A 21,694-nucleotide genomic window follows, 5' to 3' on the forward strand; every position below is an offset into this window, starting at 1 on the left:
TTGATATTTGTGCTTTGTTAGCCACTCTAAAAAGTTGACTTTTTGGGTTATGCCAGTGGTCGGCAATCCTTTGAGTCGGAAGAGCCACAACTTCAAATTTTCAAAATGTCAGAGTTTGAAAGAGCCATATCAAAGATTTATGATTTTTGAACAGAAAAAATCAAAATATATTAATGATTAGTGGAAATTAGTTTTACGAAAGTAACTTTAAACTCATTAAAGTTTTTTTTAATTCTTGGATTTTTCTTTTTAATATGTTTCTGTTAACCATTCAGCATGGATTTTTTTCTGGATCGTTAACTCTTCTAACATGTTCTGATTGTTTTATCAATTTAAATACGAGTCAAGAAAGTTTTAAATGAATATATTAATCGCAGCGCACAAAATTGGACTGCGCACTCATGACTGCGACATTCGTGCGATCTGTCAAATCAGTGTAAAATCTGTCGGAGTTCTACACGCTAACCTCTTTTCAGTCAACCTTTGTACGGATTACTGCGACTGCAAAACATTGCACGAAAACCAATTTTCAATGAAAGAGATAATAAAGCTCAAATGAATACTTTGCATGATGTTGAAGTGAAAGATTTGAACATATTTTCAAAGGCAGAATGTTTATAATTTCTTCGACAAAGAAAAGCTTTTAAAATAACAAAGTTAAGGGAAATATTTTTTTAACCACAAAGCGTTTTCAAGTCATTCCCCAGATTAAGATAATCCTTTCTAAAATCCGGAAATATGAGGTAACATTTAACTAAAATTGTTGCAGTCGAAAATTTGAATCTTCAAAAGTTATGCTCTTGACAACTGGTTGAATTTTCAAAATTCATGACATCAAACAAACGTGTCTTCAGAATTTTATGCATCTGGAAAATTTAAAAATCTCATTTTATGTCACATGGGATTCTTCCGTATCTGCGTCCAATTGAATGAAATAATACAAAAACATTAAATTATTCAACAATGCTTGCTAAAGCTTAGATTACAGGAAAAAAAATGTGATTTAACCAGTATAATTTGTAAAAGTGCTGTAACAGTGTTATTTTGTAGCCTTCATATAAAAAAATCGTGAAAAATAATAAAAAATCAGTACATTTGTACTCATAAAATCAGTTCAAACAGTTTAAAAACAAAAATTTATTTGAAAAAATTAACTTTGATTAACTCTTAATCGAAAATGAAAATATGTGTACCCCAGCTTAGATCTGTATAGAATGCCAGGACATAACATTTTACCAATAAGCTACTTGCGTGACTTACAAACTTTGGTTATCATGCACCGAATAGTACGAATCAAGGACATCCACCATAATTTCAATGTACATCATGCAACTCATAATCATAATACCCGGTTTATGGATAGATTATTTGTAGAGAGTTCAACAACGAGAATAGGAGAAAGGCGATTAGAAACTACAGGCCCAAAAATGTACAATCGTCTAAGTAGAGAAATTCGTCATAGTGAAAATGTACCTATATTTAAAATTCGTGTAAAAAAATTCTTAAAATCCAATTTAGAGCGGTTAATGTAAGCATAGCCATACTGAATTATATCCTTGTTAGCTTCAAATGAAACCTTTTAGAGGAACGCAAGTTCATTAAGGTTTTTCTTCTGAGTTTTTACATTGAATAAAATCTATCTATCTAAAAAAAAAAAAAAAATATTCCATGAAAACGCAAGAGAAATGCTGAAAAATAAACACACGAAAATTGATTATTTCTAAGGCATATCAGTGGTGTTCAAATCTTATTTCAGAATTTTAAAAATTGCCTGCAATTTTTTTTCGCTAAAACACGTTGAAAATTGAAATTTTTTAAAAATTGTGAATGATCCTGGAAAAACAGTGTCTTTTGTCTCGATATCCGGGCAACTGGACCGGACCTGGTATCTCCCAATTTTTTATTTAAAAAAATCTGGACAAGCCCTGGGTAAACCAGGCTATCTTGAATGCATATGAGATATCAATATTCAGATAACGTTGAAATGATCATTTTCAGTTCAAACATGAACAGATTGAGGTGGTTTTTCCAATATGGATGATTAATTTTTATAAGATTTTGAAAATTTCAACTGATCAATTATCAAAGAGGGTAAAACAAGTGATTTTGCAAATAAATAATTTAATTTTAGTTTTGTTGTTTTTAAACAAAAGTTATTTTTTGCATTTAAGGTAGTTGATCAATTCAATCATGATATCTGTTTAGTAAAAAAACAATAAAAAGTAAAAAATTGAAAAACTTGACTTCAAAAAATATCATTTTGCCATTTGGTCCTTTCCGCTTGTTCCTACAGCTGATGAAATTTGAAAATTTTCTTACGGACCTATCAAAATCCGTGTGCCAGTTTACAAGACTCAATAATTGCTTTAGTACGATTTTATAAATATTTTATTCAAAATATTTACAATACCAGCGCAGAGAACTAAAGAGCCGCTGCTTTACATCAAAAGAGCCGCAGGTTGCCGACCTGTGGGTTATGCGAATCTTAAAAGGGATTGAAATCAAGAGAGAATTCTTTGTATTTGGAGTGGTAATGATCAAAGTTCAACAACTCCTTCACAAATTGCAACAATTTGCAACAATTTTCACTCTCTCTGAGCACTGGATTCTCTCATTCGAACTCAAACCTTCTAATTTTCTCTAACAAATCGTCACAAATTACCATAAATTCAATCATTGGTTGCACAATTTGTGTGATCAATGACGAATATTCTCCCTTCATTTCAGTTTTCCGGAATCATACAAAGATGTGGATGAATTTAAGCGTTTTTGAAAAGAAATAAATGTCTCTAATATTTTTTTTTTCATTTGTTTATTTCAAAGGGTGGCGGGCGCAATCCCGATTGGGCAGTCTTTAGTATTTTTAGAATGAATAATTTTGGATGATCAAAATGAAATTGTGCCAGCTTTGCCTTTAAATATGTAAAAAGGACCTCGATTTCTGTATTTCTATATATGAAAAAGAAAGGATTATCTGCCCATAAAGCAAATTTCGAGAAACACACTTTGAAAGTATAAGTTGAGCAAATTTCAAAATGTTTTTCGAAAAGGTGAACTTTTCGGTTAATCCAAGGTGTGAAGATTAAAATATTGAAATTTGGAATTTAAGAAGAAGATTTTTTGATGCAGCTTTCTTTAAATTCTATTTTTAAATCGATATATGAAATAACGACTGTTGAATTTCCACGAAAACTAAATAATTAACTTTTATTAGATGAACACGATAAAATTCATATTCTACATGGTTGAATTTCTAGAAAAAATCTTTAAATTACTATAGAGAAGAGTAATTTGAACTGAAATTGATCCTTTGTGTTAAGTGTTCTTCGATAATTATATGCTATGATCAAAATTTATTGATTCAAAACATTTACACTACTGAAAACAATATAAATTATTGATTTAAGGTAATAAAAATTCATTTTTCCACTTTAATTTTATTTTTGCCAAATTCGCGGACTCGCCATATTTACGGTGATTTTTTAAAAGAACTTTTAAAATTATTAGTATTACATTATATTCAAGTTACTCCACCATCTTTGTGAAATATTTAATAACTTCGTATCACAATTTTAGCTCTGAACTTTGTAACTTTAAATTGTGAATCGAAGGCTTTAGAACGAGTTCTTAATATACCTGCACAAATTCAGAATCTGAAACTCTAGTTGGCCTCTAGATTTTTGAGTCATGGAATCTGCCTTTTTTTGTTTAGTAATTTTCTTTTCAGGTTTTGAAATTCGTTTTTGAATGAGGAAAGTTATGCGTTGTTAACCTTCTACTGCAAACGGTCCTGTTTGTTAATTTTTTTTGCCTAATTCTCTATTTTAAAAATTCCATTTAAATTAAAAAAAATTAAATCAATAATTATAAAGCCCGAAAGCATTCTAAAAAAATTGCAACAGTTTTTTTTCATAATTTAAACAATTGAAACTATTAGACACATGATAACTGGGGAGAGAAGAAATCGTTTGTCCAGAATAAAACAAATCCCCAGTATTTCAATCTCCATGAAAACGTTTTCCCAGAAGTTTTTGAACCATTCCTCAGAATTTTTTTCACCAGAATAAACCATTTCCCACATTTTTTTTTTCCATATTGTTACATTTCTTATATTTCCACAAAACCTAGGTTTTTTTGTAGTAGTTTAATTTTAGGTAATGGCTTATATTGGGGAAATTTGTTTTGGTAAATGTTGCATTCTGGGAAAACAATCTGGGGAATGGTTCATTCTTGGGTTTGCTTTAGGGTTTTTGTTATTCTTGGGAAAAATTATTCCGTGGAAAGGTTTTAGTGGGAATGGGGGGGAATAATCGTTTCGCTCTCACAGATTTTTACATCATGAATTCGAATATTACTTCAGATTTTCTGATATACCTTTAGTTTTGATGCTGTAGTTTATGAAATTTTGAAATTAAATTAGACATAAAAAAGATTTTAATTTATTTAACAACTCTGTAGAAGACTTTAAAATGGTTTACTTCCAAAAATATCGAAGATTAGTTTAAGTTTACATTTTTTTTTATGAATTTGGTTTAATTTCTAGATTTTCGTAGATCTCAGAAAAAATCAAAAATAAAACTTTACTGATTAACGCGCAGTCTTCGAAAAAGTTGGTCATTGATTCAGATAATGTATTTTAATTATTTAGGTAACATTTTACCATTTTTTCATAAAAAAAAAATTGACATTATATTCAGTATTCCCAAAACGGTCATTTCATAGTTTTAAAATAAGTTTTAAAAAATCGTTTCAATAAATTGAGAACATTGTATCCTTCCAGAATAAAAAAAAACATTTACTCACTTCATTTCTACATTCTTTTTTGCAATTTTGCTGCCATTTTTAACTAAGGATGGAAATTTCATTTTATTCCTTTCACATTAATAATTGAAAAATTTTTAAAAAAATTCTTCTTTTCAACAACAAGTGTTTTTTTTTTTGTTTCGATTATAGTCGTTTTACCATCATTATGGCATTCGCGACTTTATCAACGTTACAGTTGGCGGATCGTTATTCAAAAACTTATCCGGTACAACTGTGTTCGATGTTTACTCTTGGGCTCGATCTCGCAGACATCTGCTCAGGAGACAACAGACTTGCCAACTGAGCTATATCACAAGCCGCAACAACAAGTGTATTATCAGCATTTATTGAATGTCTTTTATAACGAGAGATTCCTTATTGAGCTCAAAAGACAATAATTTTTAACAAAATACGAAAATCATCTTGTTATCCCGATTTTGAAGATTAGTTCTTTCATGGACAAAAATATTGATTTGAAGATTGAAGCTGTATTAAAGTATATCGAAAAAAGTTTATTAAGAAAGTGGGTTAAAAAATTCTTGATTCTTCTCTAGTTTAAAGTTTTTTTTTTTTTCAAAATACCGCTGATTTAGTTAAAAGAGATCAATTTTGTTGAGAAGAGGCAGTGCAGCACTTTTCCCCTCATCACCTTTTCAAAACGTCACTGGATATTTAAGTTCTTTTTATTGGTCGATATTTGAAAGCTTGTAAAATCATCCCTTTTCCCCCTCTAGGGCGGCCTGAGGAACACCGCTTATTTTTTTGTACATCTTAGAAAAAAAAGAGTTATTTATTGTTTTTTATCTGACCCGGTTTACTTTGCTACGCCTTTTGAAAATAATTTGAATTTGTGATAGTTATTTAACATTTCATTAACATATTTGCTAACATTTTAAATTCAATTCCAAAATCATTAAGATGTTCTTTCAAAATAACTTACAACTTTTTTTTCTATTTTCAAATACAACATTCAAATTGATTTAAAATTATTGTTTTAAATCTTTTCATGACTCTGAATTTCTTTGCTTCGTATGTTTATTACTTATGCATTTTTTTAAATATATGGAATCCTCCCTTTCCTGTGTAGAGAGAGTCTCAAACTATCATAGAAACATCTTTCGTTACAAAGTAAATTCAAATGACACCTATTTCACCCACATATTTGTTTTCGAATTATTCTTAAAAATTTTAAGAGTAACCCTTTCCTCCATTCCTTTATCCATAAAGGATGAAGGGAGGGGTCTCGTATCATCAGAAGAACACTTTTTGTCTACATATACGATCTCATATGTCATATGTGGTTCCATTCTCGGTAAGTTCTTGAGTTAATGTGGTCCCCTTTCTCGATTAGTTTTCGAAATATAAAAAAAATGGATGAGTGACCCCCTTCCCACTTTTTATCGTTGCACTGAATGGAGAGATAGAGAATTCTGAAGCCACAGGAGAAACATTTTTTATGCTCAAATACACTCTCATACTAAATTTGGTTTCGTTTGTTTTATCAGTTGTCGAGTTATGTTATTAAATATGTATCGGAGCACCTGCCTCATACCTACCTCCAAACTGGAAAGAGAAGATAATGATCTTAGAAACATTCCACACTACCATGCCAAGTTCTGTTCCATTTGTTCGATTGTTTGACTGTTTTATGTCATATTTGGTTTCATTTGTTTGATAAATTCTTGGTTTATGTACTTACAACAATTTTATGCGAACTATCCTCATCCCCAACTTTATCCCAGTTGAAGAAAAAAGGACACTCAAATTACTTTAATTATAGAAGTATCTCTTATCTAAGCTCCCTCCCTTGGCAAATTGGGTTTCATTTGCTCGATTAGTTCCCGAGTTATGCGAAAAATTGTAAGGGAGCTCCTTTCTTCTTCTTATCACCCAAGTGGAAGGATGCAGTAGTACTAAATATTCACAGAAATATTCCACGAACACAAATACCTTCCCAAGCCAAATTTGGTTCCATTTGCTGGATAAGTTCTCTAATAATGTAAAAATTTGTAAGGGAAAACCCTCTCCCCTTAATTTTTTTCACTGGAAGATCAGAGGATTCTCAAATTATCATAGAGACATTTCTTGTATTTAAATACCTTCCCATGCCAAATTCGATTCCATTAGCTTTATTAGTTTTCCAGTGATGCTAAAAGTTGTGAAGGAGCCCCCTCCCCTCTTCCATATCTTCACAGGAAGGAGGGAAGGAGAGGTATCAAATAAATATAGAACCATTTTTCGTGCCCAAGTACCTTTCCATGCTAAATTTGGTTCCTTTTGCTCAAATAGTTCTCAAGTTATACAATAAAAAGGTATGGAAGCTCCCTTGTGTTTTGGATATCCACCATGGGTGCACGGATTTACCGCATTTTCTGCTTGAGTATGTGTTCATAGGCGTTCATTAATTTTGATAAGTTCTAGACCCTCCACCCTCCCTATCTCCCCGATGGAAAGAGGGAGGGGTACCAAATATTCATAAAATAGAAACATTCCTCGTACCCAAATACCCATCCATGCCAAATTTGGTGCCTACAATTTGCTTGATCTGTACTCCAGCTATGCACACATTTAGTTTTCCATTAAGAAACCTCCCTCCCCCCCCTCCTTTAAAGTTAGAGGGAGGGATCTCAAACTATAATAGAAATCTTCCTAAGCCTCAAATGCACCCTCCTGTCAAGTTTCACCAGGTTTAGTAATTTTAGAGTCTATGGGGAACAGACATACAGAAAATCATTTTTATATAGATTTCTTTCAGTGTTGTAAGTAAGGAGTAGGATATTGTAGGATATTGTCGAAAGAAAATTTTTAGCTTGAGCTGAACATTCTTGTAATGGTACAGATTGAGGCTTTTCTTGGACAAGCGTGCTCGTGCACTTGTTATTTGATGAAGTGTTTTGACACGTGGGTAACGAAAACGTGTTGCCTGATTTTTTGGTCCAATAAACATTGGATTCATGTAAGTAGACTGAACAGATAGTAGTTAATTCAAAGATTGAGTTTAAGTTTCTATTTTTTCATGTTTGGAGATCGACTGTGTGTTTTTCCTGGGTAATTCCGGCTTGCAGTTTATTTTAGAGCAAAAACGATTTTTTTTTATGTATCCAACGTTCCAACCGTTTTGACTGTTCTTCAGGGACTAAAAAAATTGTATTTTTAAAGTAATTTTTGGCCGATTACAATTAAAAAAACAGATAGAAAGACAGCTTTTATAGACCAGCCGAGACGACAAAATCAAGAAAACGACACTTACTTTGTAATCGGCCAAAAATTACTTTAAAAATACAATTTTTCAGTCCCTGAGGAAGATCCCAAACGGATTGAAACGTTGGATGCAAAAAAATATCGTTTTTGCTCTAAAAAAGACTGCAAGCCGGAATCTCCCAGGAAAAAGGTTTAAGTTTCTAGGCAATCAATGACTAAAATATTTAACTGTTACTTTTGGCGCTACAAATCATGACATCTAATCCCCAAACTTCAAACTCAGGACGCCCAAAAATGTCAAGAGAAAGTCTAAGAATCCCCGTTATCTCCATCCGAAAGAGAACCGGAAAAGTGGTTAGTGTCGCTCATCACACACCATAACTTAAGTTCGTCAATCATCCCAAAGCCTAAATGTTGTGCGAGTTTAGAGAAACAGGAAAAAAAAACAACTAAATCGAACGGTTCCCGCGCCCGATTAGAACCGTTCATCCGAAAGAGAGAGACCTTTAGAACGAAAAGCCAAACACGCATTTACCGGAGCACATTCCGCGTTCCGTTACTGGCTAGGCCCAGAAAGAGACTACGTCTAGGAACTCTAACTAGTTGAGGCGTCTCGAAAGTATGCACGTTCAGCCACCCGATTTCGGAGCCATGAACTTGTTTCTATGAAGGATTGTTCATATGTTCGGGGTCACTCGAAAACGATTCCAACTTCTGGGACATTTAAAACAGTTCTGTGTACATTCTGTTTACTTTTATTACTTTCAATCGATCTATATCAATTAAAAATATTCAAAAACTTTTTGAAAGGTGTCCTAAACACAGGTTCATTGATCAATAAAGGTAGAAGCTAAACAACGCATAAATTCTTACTTCGATGCACCTCTAACTTGTGGGGTTTTTTTCAAAACGCGGTCAATTGACCGTTTCGACTATCTCTCGTTTCGGATTTTTTTTCTTTACTTCAATCGACTTGAGCTAACCGGCTCTTCCCTGAACCAGAGGCAGCTGTCTGTTTGGTCTACAAGCCTCGGCCTTTTGGGCCAACAACGGGTTACTTGAGGCACCGTACGACGACTACGACGAAGACGCACAACGTACAAATTTACGGTGCTTCTCCGAGAGTTCCGCGTATGCGTTTGTTTCATGCGCCAAGCTAAAGGTTTTTCCCATTTCTGGTATCGATCAACCGATGATGCCTGCCTGGTTTCTTTTACTGTTGCGGCGCGAGCTTATCGATACGCGTGGGCAGTGACGCGCTAGGCGTTAGGAATAAAATTAACGGAACGAGGCGATGGCCAAGCCGAAAATTGATTTTGGATTGAAAGGATTTGAACGGGTTTAGGACGGTTATCTAGAGAGGTTGAAAACCTTCAAAAACTTAAGAGTAAGTTTCAATGTCAACTGTTCTCTAAAATTACGTTCTTAGAAATTCTTCGAAAATTAAAAAAAAAGATAGCAAGATTTTCAATTTTGAAGTAAGCTCTAGTACAGCATTCATACACAGATAAACGGTAGCCTACAGATTATTGACTAAAATGGTTGCTTTCCAACTTACCAATAATCCCGTTTCGACGTTCGGCGTGAGGATCAACTTAGATCCGTCCATCAGTCCATTATCTCTGAGTGATCCATCGTGCAGCTCTCTGAAAAGAATTAGAAATGGAAAAAAAGATAAAATGAACAGTTGAAAAAAAAAACTTTAGAAATCTGTTGATGTATTGTAAAATCGGTTCATGAATCATTTCTTAGTTGTCAAAGCTGTGATTGAAATATGAATCCTGAGATTTTCATTTACATACATTAATTACACATTTTTTCTTGGACGTTTGTAATTCAGCTAAGAATGAGCTGTCTTAATCTGAAATTTGAATTATGAAATCCAAAATCGTTTTCAAATTGAACAAAATCACACATTCTTGGGTCCTGAATTAAGATATTTGTAATGAAATAAAAGCACTTTTCTTATTTAAATGATGTTAATCAGTGAGATGACACTGAATGATTATTTTCTAATTTTTCATCAGAATAAATTTTTTTTATGACATTCTACATTTTCATGCCACTTGTCTACAAAATAGATCTTTGTGTTTCTTTGCAGTAAAGCACTTCGAGGTTCAACCATTGAGAACAGTTTTTAGTCTTTTATAACCTTCCTTTGCGGGTAAAAAAATAAACAATTAGCCGATTAGGGTCATATAGACCCGGATTATTATTTTAGCTGTATCTTTAAAACAACTTAACCGATTTCTATAATTATTTTTTTTGAAGCATGTTCGACTATCGATTTATGAAGAAAAAAAGTTATCATAATCATGATGGTATCTGAAAATTTAGCCGAATGACAAAAAGGTCGAAAAGATGTTATTTTTGTACAAAAATCCAGAAAATCCCTGAAGAAATAATGAAATTTAACTGTCAGCCTCATTCTGGCTGAATTAAAGATTTAGTTCAATGAAATATAAATTTTGTTTCCGATATCCTCTAACATAAATCTATATATATAAAAATGAATTTCTGTCTGTCTGTCTGTCTGTTCCCTATAGACTCGGAAACTACTGAACCGATTTGCGTGAAACTTGGTAGGTGGGGGTAATGGAAGGAGGGGAAGGTTCCTATTATGGTTTGAGACCCCTCGTTTTCTCATGAAGGGGGGGGGGGGGGGGGCTCCCAAACAATAGTCAATTTTTCGCATAAATCGAGAACGCATCAAGTAAATGGTATCAAATTTGGCATGGGATGGTATTTGGAAACAAGGAATATTTCTATGAATATTAGGAACTCCTCCCCCCTCCACTCAATGAGGTGATAGGAAGGGGGGAGGGGGGCTACCTTACAATTTATCATACAACTCGAAAACTAATCAAGATATTGGAACCAAATTTGGCATAGGAAGGTATTTGGATACGAAAAATAATTCAATGGTTATTCGAGACCCCTTCCTCTTTCCAGTAGAAAGGGGGGGGGGGAGGGGGCTCTTTCATAATTTTTTACATAACTCAAAAACTAATAAACAAATGGAACCGAATGATTATTTTAGACCCCTCCCTCTTTCCAGTAGGGAGATATTAAGGGGGGAGGGGCCTCTTTGTTAATTTTTTACATAACTCAAAAACTAATTAAGCTAATGGAACCAAATTTGGCATGGGCGGATATTTGGGAACGTGACATATTCTAAAGATTGTTGAAGACCCCTTCCTTCTTCCAGCGGGGAGTTAGGAAAGAGGAAGGGGAGTTTCATGCAATTTTTATTACATAACTCGAGAACTACAACCGCATGGTACCAAATTTGGCGTGGAACGATATTTGGGTACGAGAAATGCTTCTATGAATATTTCGTACTCCTTCAAAGAAGTGGATGAAAAGGAGGGGAGAGGTCTTCCTTTCAATTGTCAGTATAATTGGAGAGCTGATCGAGAAAATTGAACCATATTTGGTATGTGAGGGTATTTGGAAACGAGAAATGTTTTTATAATAAATTGAAGCCCCACCTTTTCTCAGCGGAAAGATATAAAGGGGGAAAAAGGGGCTTCCATACAAATTTTTTGCATAACTTGAGAATAAATCGTGCAAATGATACCAATTAAGTTTTCGCCCCTCCATTCAATGGGGAGAACGGAAGGGGGGATGGTACTTCCTTTCAACTTTATGCATAACCCAATAAATTACAACGCAAATAAAATCAAATTTGGCATGGGATGGTATTTTAATACTAGATATTTTCCTATGTGAAATGATTCCTTTCTTGCAGTAGGAGGATAGAATTTGGAATATAGGAAGGGAAGAGGAATGCATTTAACTTTTTTTACAAAATCCGAGAAATGGACAAAACTTAACATAAAAATTCATTTTGGTATGATTCTATGATTATCTGACACACCATCCTCCTTTCAGTGAGTAGGTACATAGAAGGAGGGAGTTGAGCCCAATACAATTTTGTTAGCATAAGTTCTCAATTTATGCTAACGAAGCCAACCAATGGAAACAAATATGGCATGGAAAGGTACTTGGTTACGAGATATGTTTCTACGATTGTTAAAGACTCTTACGCTTCACAGTGTAGAGAGGGGAAGAAAGGAGGGGCTCCATATAAATTTTGTTGTAAAGCTCAAAAACTTATCAACCATGCAATGGAACTATATATGATGTAAGAGGATTTTGGAGAACGAAAAAAGTGGGTATGATTATTAAAGATCCCGTCCTCCATTCAGCAGGGGGTGAAAGGGAGGACAGGGGGGCTCTCTTATCAGGTTTTAGAACATATCAAGCAAAAACAACCAGATTTCATAAGTTAGATTGTTTGCGTAAGATTAATTTGAGACCCTCCTTTTTCAGGGCGAAGCTTAAAGAAACAGATTAAAATTATCAATTTTTTAAACACAAATTCACAGATCAAGATTCAGAAAATTTGTTTAAGTCATCTTTGTATTGCAATTCGAAACTCCAGCTGTAGTTCTCATTTTAAAGCGGTTGCTTATGAATTTTGTTGTTATTTGATTTAAAATAATGCCAACAAAACAATAAAAATTTAAAAAGTTTCTTAAAATAACATTTGTTTTTGAAAGGTGTAGCAAAGCACACCGGGTCAGCTAGTGGAATTATAAGAATAACTGAAAAAATCATAGATTTTCTTCTTGAAATCTATTGTTTATTTTTCTGAATAATTGGCTTTTATTTATATCTCTTGGGTCATTCCATGTTAAATGTGCACAGCGAAAAAAAAAATCTTATCGAAAATACGCCAAACATGGCGAAAAGACTTTCTGAGGCCTACAAAACAAATCCTCAACTTTTCAGAATAATCCGCCCACTCCTCGTTCCAGGACCCTCCTTTCTTTTTTCCAGATTTTGAAAAATTCATCATTTTTAAAATATAATATCTGCGGATTGGAAAATCATACCAAAATGACAAAATATGCATTGTGTAGATTTTATTAAAATCTATCAATTGATGTTAATCTTTTTTTTTAAATATTGAAATTTTAAACGTTAAAACATAGCTCTAAAAATAAAACGTTATTTTTCGCAAGGAAAGTATATTATTTTCTATAATTTTATGAATTCATTGTTATTTTGAAAAAAATTTACGTAAGATTCAACCAAAATCCTAAAATAATATTTCATGTTTGCAGTGAAATCTTAAAATTTAAAAAAAAAATACTGTTATTGTTAAATAATGTTATATTTTAAGAGCTAGCTCCAGTTTTATTAAACGTTAAAACTGGAGCTAGCTCTTAAAATATAACATTATTCAACGTCACTACTTCAAAAAATAAAAAACACCAACTTATAGATTTTGAAAAATTCTACACAACGCATATTTTATCATTTTGGTACGATTTTCCAGTCTGGAGATATTGTATTTTAAAAATGATGATTTTTTCAAAATCTTAAAAAAAGAAGGGAGGGTCCTGGAACGAGGAGTGGACGGATCATTCTCAAAAATGGAGGATTTTCGTTTTGTAGGCCTCAGAATGTCTTTCGGCCAAGTTTGGCGAATTTTCGATAAGATTTTTTTTTCGCTGTGCACATTTAACATGGAATGACCCCTCTATAAAATGATGAAAACTAATGCAAACTTACTGAATTTTAATCTTTCTGTAAAAACTTTTTCATATCAAGAACCGCGAAAAACATATAATGAATGATTTCAGAAATTCGCTGGGCCGAATTTTATCATAGATTTAAAAAAATTGGTTTTTTATAATATTACTTCAAAATTTAATTTCAAATTAAAAATTTGGTTTTGTAATTAAAAATTTAAAAAAAATGCAACATTTTATCAATAAATAAATGTTTCAAGCTTTTCTTCATTTAGTAAAATTGGTAATTTTTATTCAAAAAAATGTTTTCATTCAAACAAACAATTTTTTTCCCAAATCCACCAATTAAAAGGCTGATGTGTTGGATAATTGTTGGATAACAAAACTGTCAAAATTGACAAAATTTGCGATTTTGACAAAAGTGACTAAATGACCAAAATTTGAAAAATATGAAATTTGACAAAACTGAAAAATAAAGTAAATTGACAAAAATGCCAAACTTGTCAAGAATTTGCAAAATTGATAGCATTGACAAATTGGGCAAAATTTTGATAATGGACAAAATGGACAAAATTGACACAAATTACAAATTTTTCAAAACATCATCAATGACAAAACTGAAAACTAAGGTTATATTGACAAAATTGTCAGAAATTGACGAAAACGACTAAATTGATAAATATGACCAAAGTGATGAAACTGACTTAAATTGACAAAACAAAAATGAAGAAAAACACACACAGACACAAATGACAGAAATGACAAATAATCAAAAATGGCAAAATTTTCAAAAATAACCAAACTGAAAAATTCGCTATATTCACAAGTTAAATATTATTCACTCAAAGACAAAATTGACCTAATCAACGAAATTGTCAATATTATTAAGATGAAAAAATTTGACAAAATTGACCCAACGAAGGCAAAGTTTACAAAATTGACGTCAAACAGACAAAATTGCCAAAATTTAGAAAATAGACATGAATGACAAAATTAACATTAATAACAATCTGAACAAAATTAACAACTGACAAAATTGATAAAATTGACTAAATTGACAAAATTGAAAAAATTGACAAAATTTACAAAATGGACAAAATTGAAAAAATTGACAAAATTGACTAAATTGACAAAATTGACAAAATTGACAAAATTGACAAAATTGACAAAATTGACAAAATTGACAAAATTGACAAAATTGACAAAATTGACAAAATTGACAAAATTGACAAAATTGACAAAATTGACAAAATTGACAAAATTGACAAAATTGACAAAATTGACAAAATGGACAAAATTGAAAAAATTGACAAAATTGACTAAATTGACAAAATTGACAAAATTGACAAAATTGACAAAATTGACAAAATTGACAAAATTGACAAAATTGACAAAATTGACAAAATTGACAAAATTGACAAAATTGACAAAATTGACAAAATTGACAAAATTGACAAAATTGACAAAATTGACAAAATTGACAAAATTGACAAAATTGACAAAATTGACAAAATTGACAAAATTGACAAAATTGACAAAATTGACAAAATTGACAAAATTGACAAAATTGACAAAATTGACAAAATTGACAAAATTGACAAAATTGACAAAATTGACAAAATTGACAAAATTGACAAAATTGACAAAATTGACAAAATTGACAAACTTGACAAAATTGACAAAATTGACAAAATTGACAAAATTGACAAAATTGACAAAATTGACAAAATTGACAAAATTGACAAAATTGACAAAATTGACAAAATTGACAAAATTGACAAAATTGACAAAATTGACAAAATTGACAAAATTGACAAAATTGACAAAATTGACAAAATTGACAAAATTGACAAAATTGACAAACTTGACAAAATTGACAAAATTGACAAAATTGACAAAATTGACAAAATTGACAAAATTGACAAAATTGACAAAATTGACAAAATTGACAAAATTGACAAAATTGACAAAATTGACAAAATTGACAAAATTGACAAAATTGACAAAATTGACAAAATTGACAAAATTGACAAAATTGACAAAATTGACAAAATTGACAAAATTGACAAAATTGACAAAATTGACAAAATTGACAAAATTGACAAAATTGACAAAATTGACAAAATTGACAAAATTGACAAAATTGACAAAATTGACAAAATTGACAAAATTGACAAAATTGACAAAATTGACAAAATTGACAAAATTGACAAAATTGACAAAATTGACAAAATTGACAAAATTGACAAAATTGACAAAATTGACAAAATTGACAAAATTGACAAAATTGACAAAATTGACAAAATTGACAAAATTGACAAAATTGACAAAATTGACAAAATTGACAAAATTGACAAAATTGACAAAATTGACAAAATTGACAAAATTGACAAAATTGACAAAATTGACAAAATTGACAAAATTGACAAAATTGACAAAATTGACAAAATTGACAAAATTGACAAAATTGACAAAATTGACAAAATTGACAAAATTGACAAAATTGACAAAATTGACAAAATTGACAAAATTGACAAAATTGACAAAATTGACAAAATTGACAAAATTGACAAAATTGACAAAATTGACAAAATTGACAAAATTGACAAAATTGACAAAATTGACAAAATTGACAAAATTGACAAAATTGACAAAATGGACAAAATTGAAAAAATTGACAAAATTGACTAAATTGACAAAATTGACAAAATTGACAAAATTGACAAATTTGACAAATTTGACAAATTTGACAAATTTGACAAATTTGACAAATTTGACAAATTTGACAAAATTGACAAAATTGACAAAATTGACAAAATTGACAAAATTGACAAAATTGACAAAATTGACAAAATTGACAAAATTGACAAAATTGACAAAATTGACAAAATTGACAAAATTGACAAAATTGACAAAATTGACAAAATTGACAAAATTGACAAAATTGACAAAATTGACAAAATTGACAAAATTGACAAAATTGACAAAATTGACAAAATTGACAAAATTGACAAAATTGACAAAATTGACAAAATTGACAAAATTGACAAAATTGACAAAATTGACAAAATTGACAAACTTGACAAACTTGACAAAATTGACAAAATTGACAAAATTGACAAAATTGACAAAATTGACAAAATTGACAAAATTGACAAAATTGACAAAATTGACAAAATTGACAAAATTGACAAAATTGACAAAATTGACAAAATTGACAAAATTGACAAAATTGACAAAATTGACAAAATTGACAAAATTGACAAAATTGACAAAATTGACAAAATTGACAAAATTGACAAAATTGACAAAATTGACAAAATTGACAAAATTGACAAAATTGACAAAATTGACAAAATTGACAAAATTGACAAAATTGACAAAATTGACAAAATTGACAAAATTGACAAAATTGACAAAATTGACAAAATTGACAAAATTGACAAAATTGACAAAATTGACAAAATTGACAAAATTGACAAAATTGACAAAATTGACAAACTTGACAAACTTGACAAAATTGACAAAATTGACAAAATTGACAAAATTGACAAAATTGACAAAATTGACAAAATTGACAAAATTGACAAAATTGACAAAATTGACAAAATTGACAAAATTGACAAAATTGACAAAATTGACAAAATTGACAAAATTGACAAAATTGACAAAATTGACAAAATTGACAAAATTGACAAAATTGACAATATTGACAAAATTGACAAAATTGACAAAATTGACAAAATTGACAAAATTGACAAAATTGACAAAATTGACAAAATTGACAAAATTGACAAAATTGACAAAATTGACAAAATTGACAAACTTGACAAACTTGACAAAATTGACAAAATTGACAAAATTGACAAAATTGACAAAATTGACAAAATTGACAAAATTGACAAAATTGACAAAATTGACAAAATTGACAAAATTGACAAAATTGACAAAATTGACAAAATTGACAATATTGACAAAATTGACAAAATTGACAAAATTGACAAAATTGACAAAATTGACAAAATTGACAAAATTGACAAAATTGACAAAATTGACAAAATTGACAAAATTGACAAAATTGACAAAATTGACAAAATTGACAAAATTGACAAAATTGACAAAATTGACAAAATTGACAAAATTGACAAAATTGACAAAATTGACAAAATTGACAAAATTGACAAAATTGACAAAATTGACAAAATTGACAAAATTGACAAAATTGACAAAATTGACAAAATTGACAAAATTGACAAAATTGACAAAATTGACAAAATTGACAAAATTGACAAAATTGACAAAATTGACAAAATTGACAAAATTGACAAAATTGACAAAATTGACAAACTTGACAAACTTGACAAAATTGACAAAATTGACAAAATTGACAAAATTGACAAAATTGACAAAATTGACAAAATTGACAAAATTGACAAAATTGACAAAATTGACAAAATTGACAAAATTGACAAAATTGACAAAATTGACAAAATTGACAAAATTGACAAAATTGACAAAATTGACAAAATTGACAAAATTGACAAAACTGACAAAATTGACAAAATTGACAAAATTGACAAAATTGACAAAATTGACAAAATTGACAAAATTGACAAAACTGACAAAATTGACAAAATTGACAAAATTGACAAAATTGACAAAATTGACAAAATTGAAAAAATTGACAAAATTGACAAAATTGACAAAATTGACAAATTTGACAAATTTGACAAATTTGACAAATTTGACAAATTTGACAAAATTGACAAAATTGACAAAATTGACAAAATTGACAAAATTGACAAAATTGACAAAATTGACAAAATTGACAAAATTGACAAAATTGACAAAATTGACAAAATTGACAAAATTGACAAAATTGACAAAATTGACAAAATTGACAAAATTGACAATATTGACAAAATTGACAAAATTGACAAAATTGACAAAATTGACAAAATTGACAAAATTGACAAAATTGACAAAATTGACAAAATTGACAAAATTGACAAAATTGACAAAATTGACAAACTTGACAAACTTGACAAAATTGACAAAATTGACAAAATTGACAAAATTGACAAAATTGACAAAATTGACAAAATTGACAAAATTGACAAAATTGACAAAATTGACAAAATTGACAAAATTGACAAAATTGACAAAATTGACAAAATTGACAAAATCGACAAAATTGACAAAATTGACAAAATTGACAAAATTGACAAAATTGACAAAATTGACAAAATTGACAAAATTGACAAAATTGACAAAATTGACAAAATTGACAAAATTGACAAAATTGACAAAATTGACAAAATTGACAAAATGGACAAAATTGAAAAAATTGACAAAATTGACAAAATTGACAAAATTGACAAAATTGACAAAATTGACAAAATTGACAAAATTGACAAAATTGACAAAATTGACAAAATTGACGAAATTGACAAAATTGACAAAATTGACAAAATTGACAAAATTGACAAAATTGACAAAATTGACAAAATTGACAAAATTGACAAAATTGACAAAATTGACAAAATTGACAAAATTGACAAAATTGACAAAATTGACAAAATTGACAAAATTGACAAAATTGACAAAATTGACAAAATTGACAAAATTGACAAAATTGACAAAATTGACAAAATTGACAAAATTGACAAAATTGACAAAATTGACAAAATTGACAAAATTGACAAAATTGACAAAATTGACAAAATTGACAAAATTGAAAAAATGGACAAAATTGAAAAAATTGACAAAATTGACTAAATTGACAAAATTGACAAAATTGACAAAATTGACAAAATTGACAAACTTGACAAACTTGACAAAATTGACAAAATTGACAAAATTGACAAAATTGACAAAATTGACAAAATTGACAAAATTGACAAAATTGACAAAATTGACAAAATTGACAAAATTGACAAAATTGACAAAATTGACAAAATTGACAAAATTGACAAAATTGACAAAATTGACAAAATTGACAAAATTGACAAAATTGACAAAATTGACAAAATTGACAAAATTGACAAAATTGACAAAATTGACAAAATTGACAAAATTGACAAAATTGACAAAATTGACAAAATTGACAAAATTGACAAAATTGACAAAATTGACAAAATTGACAAAATTGACAAAATTGACAAAATTGACAAAATTGACAAAATTGACAAAATTGACAAAATTGACAAAATTGACAAAATTGACAAAATTGACAAAATTGACAAAATTGACAAAATTGACAAAATTGACAAAATTGACAAAATTGACAATATTGACAAAATTGACAAAATTGACAAAATTGACAAAATTGACAAAATTGACAAAATTGACAAAATTGACAAAATTGACAAAATTGACAAAATTGACAAAATTGACAAAATTGACAAAATTGACAAAATTGACAAAATTGAAAAAATTGACAAAATGGACAAAATTGAAAAAATTGACAAAATTGACTAAATTGACAAAATTGACAAAATTGACAAAATTGACAAACTTGACAAACTTGACAAAATTGACAAAATTGACAAAATTGACAAAATTGACAAAATTGACAAAATTGACAAAATTGACAAAATTGACAAAATTGACAAAATTGACAAAATTGACAAAATTGACAAAATTGACAAAATTGACAAAATTGACAAAATTGACAAAATTGACAAAATTGACAAAATTGACAAAATTGACAAAATTGACAAAATTGACAAAATTGACAAAATTGACAAATTGACAAAATTGACAAAATTGACAAAATTGACAAAATTGACAAAATTGACAAAATTGACAATATTGACAAAATTGACAAAATTGACAAAATTGACAAAATTGACAAAATTGACAAAATTGACAAAATTGACAAAATTGACAAAATTGACAAAATTGACAAACTTGACAAACTTGACAAAATTGACAAAATTGACAAAATTGACAAAATTGACAAAATTGACAAAATTGACAAAATTGACAAAATTGACAAAATTGACAAAATTGACAAAATTGACAAAATTGACAAAATTGACAAAATTGACAAAATTGACAAAATTGACAAAATTGACAAAATTGACAAAATTGACAAAATTGACAAAATTGACAAAATTGACAAAATTGACAAAATTGACAAAATGGACAAAATTGAAAAAATTGACAAAATTGACAAAATTGACAAAATTGACAAAATTGACAAAATTGACAAAATTGACAAAATTGACAAAATTGACAAAATTGACAAAATTGACAAAATTGACAAAATTGACAAAATTGACAAAATTGACAAAATTGACAAAATTGACAAAATTGACAAAATTGACAAAATTGACAAAATTGACAAAATTGACAAAATTGACAAAATTGACAAAATTGACAAAATTGACAAAATTGACAAAATTGACAAAATTGACAAAATTGACAAAATTGACAAAATTGACAAAATTGACAAAATTGACAAAATTGACAAAATTGACAAAATTGACAAAATTGACAAAATTGACAAAATTGACAAAATTGACAAAATTGACAAAATTGACAAAATTGACAAAATTGACAAAATTGACAAAATTGACAAAATTGACAAAATTGACAAGATTGACAAAATTGACAAAATTGACAAAATTGACAAAATTGACAAAATTGACAAAATTGACAAAATTGACAAAATTGACAAAATTGACAAAATGGACAAAATTGAAAAAATTGACAAAATTGACTAAATTGACAAAATTGACAAAATTGACAAAATTGACAAACTTGACAAACTTGACAAAATTGACAAAATTGACAAAATTGACAAAATTGACAAAATTGACAAAATTGACAAAATTGACAAAACTGACAAAATTGACAAAATTGACAAAATTGACAAAATTGACAAAATTGACAAAATTGACAAAATTGACAAAATTGACAAAATTGACAAAATTGACAAAATTGACAAAATTGACAAAATTGACAAAATTGACAAAATTGACAAAATTGACAAAATTGACAAAATTGACAAAATTGACAAAATTGACAAAATTGACAAAATTGACAAAATTGACAAAATTGACAAAATTGACAAAATGGACAAAATTGAAAAAATTGACAAAATGGACAAAATTGAAAAAATTGACAAAATTGACTAAATT

General features: G+C 29.2%; 1 protein-coding gene across 1 annotated transcript in view; it reads right to left on the minus strand.

The window, feature by feature from the left end:
* LOC129753153 (midnolin homolog) overlaps positions 1-21,694 on the minus strand; it is a 74,433-nt gene that overhangs the window by 15,135 nt on the left and 37,604 nt on the right. Inside the window, exon 2 of the mRNA XM_055748953.1 lies at positions 9,563-9,650. Within this exon, the coding sequence (XP_055604928.1) occupies positions 9,563-9,650 (88 nt within the window). The remainder of the gene's footprint in view (positions 1-9,562; positions 9,651-21,694) is intronic.

Source organism: Uranotaenia lowii, chromosome 1, assembly GCF_029784155.1.
Source record: "Uranotaenia lowii strain MFRU-FL chromosome 1, ASM2978415v1, whole genome shotgun sequence".
NCBI lineage: Eukaryota > Metazoa > Arthropoda > Insecta > Diptera > Culicidae > Uranotaenia > Uranotaenia lowii.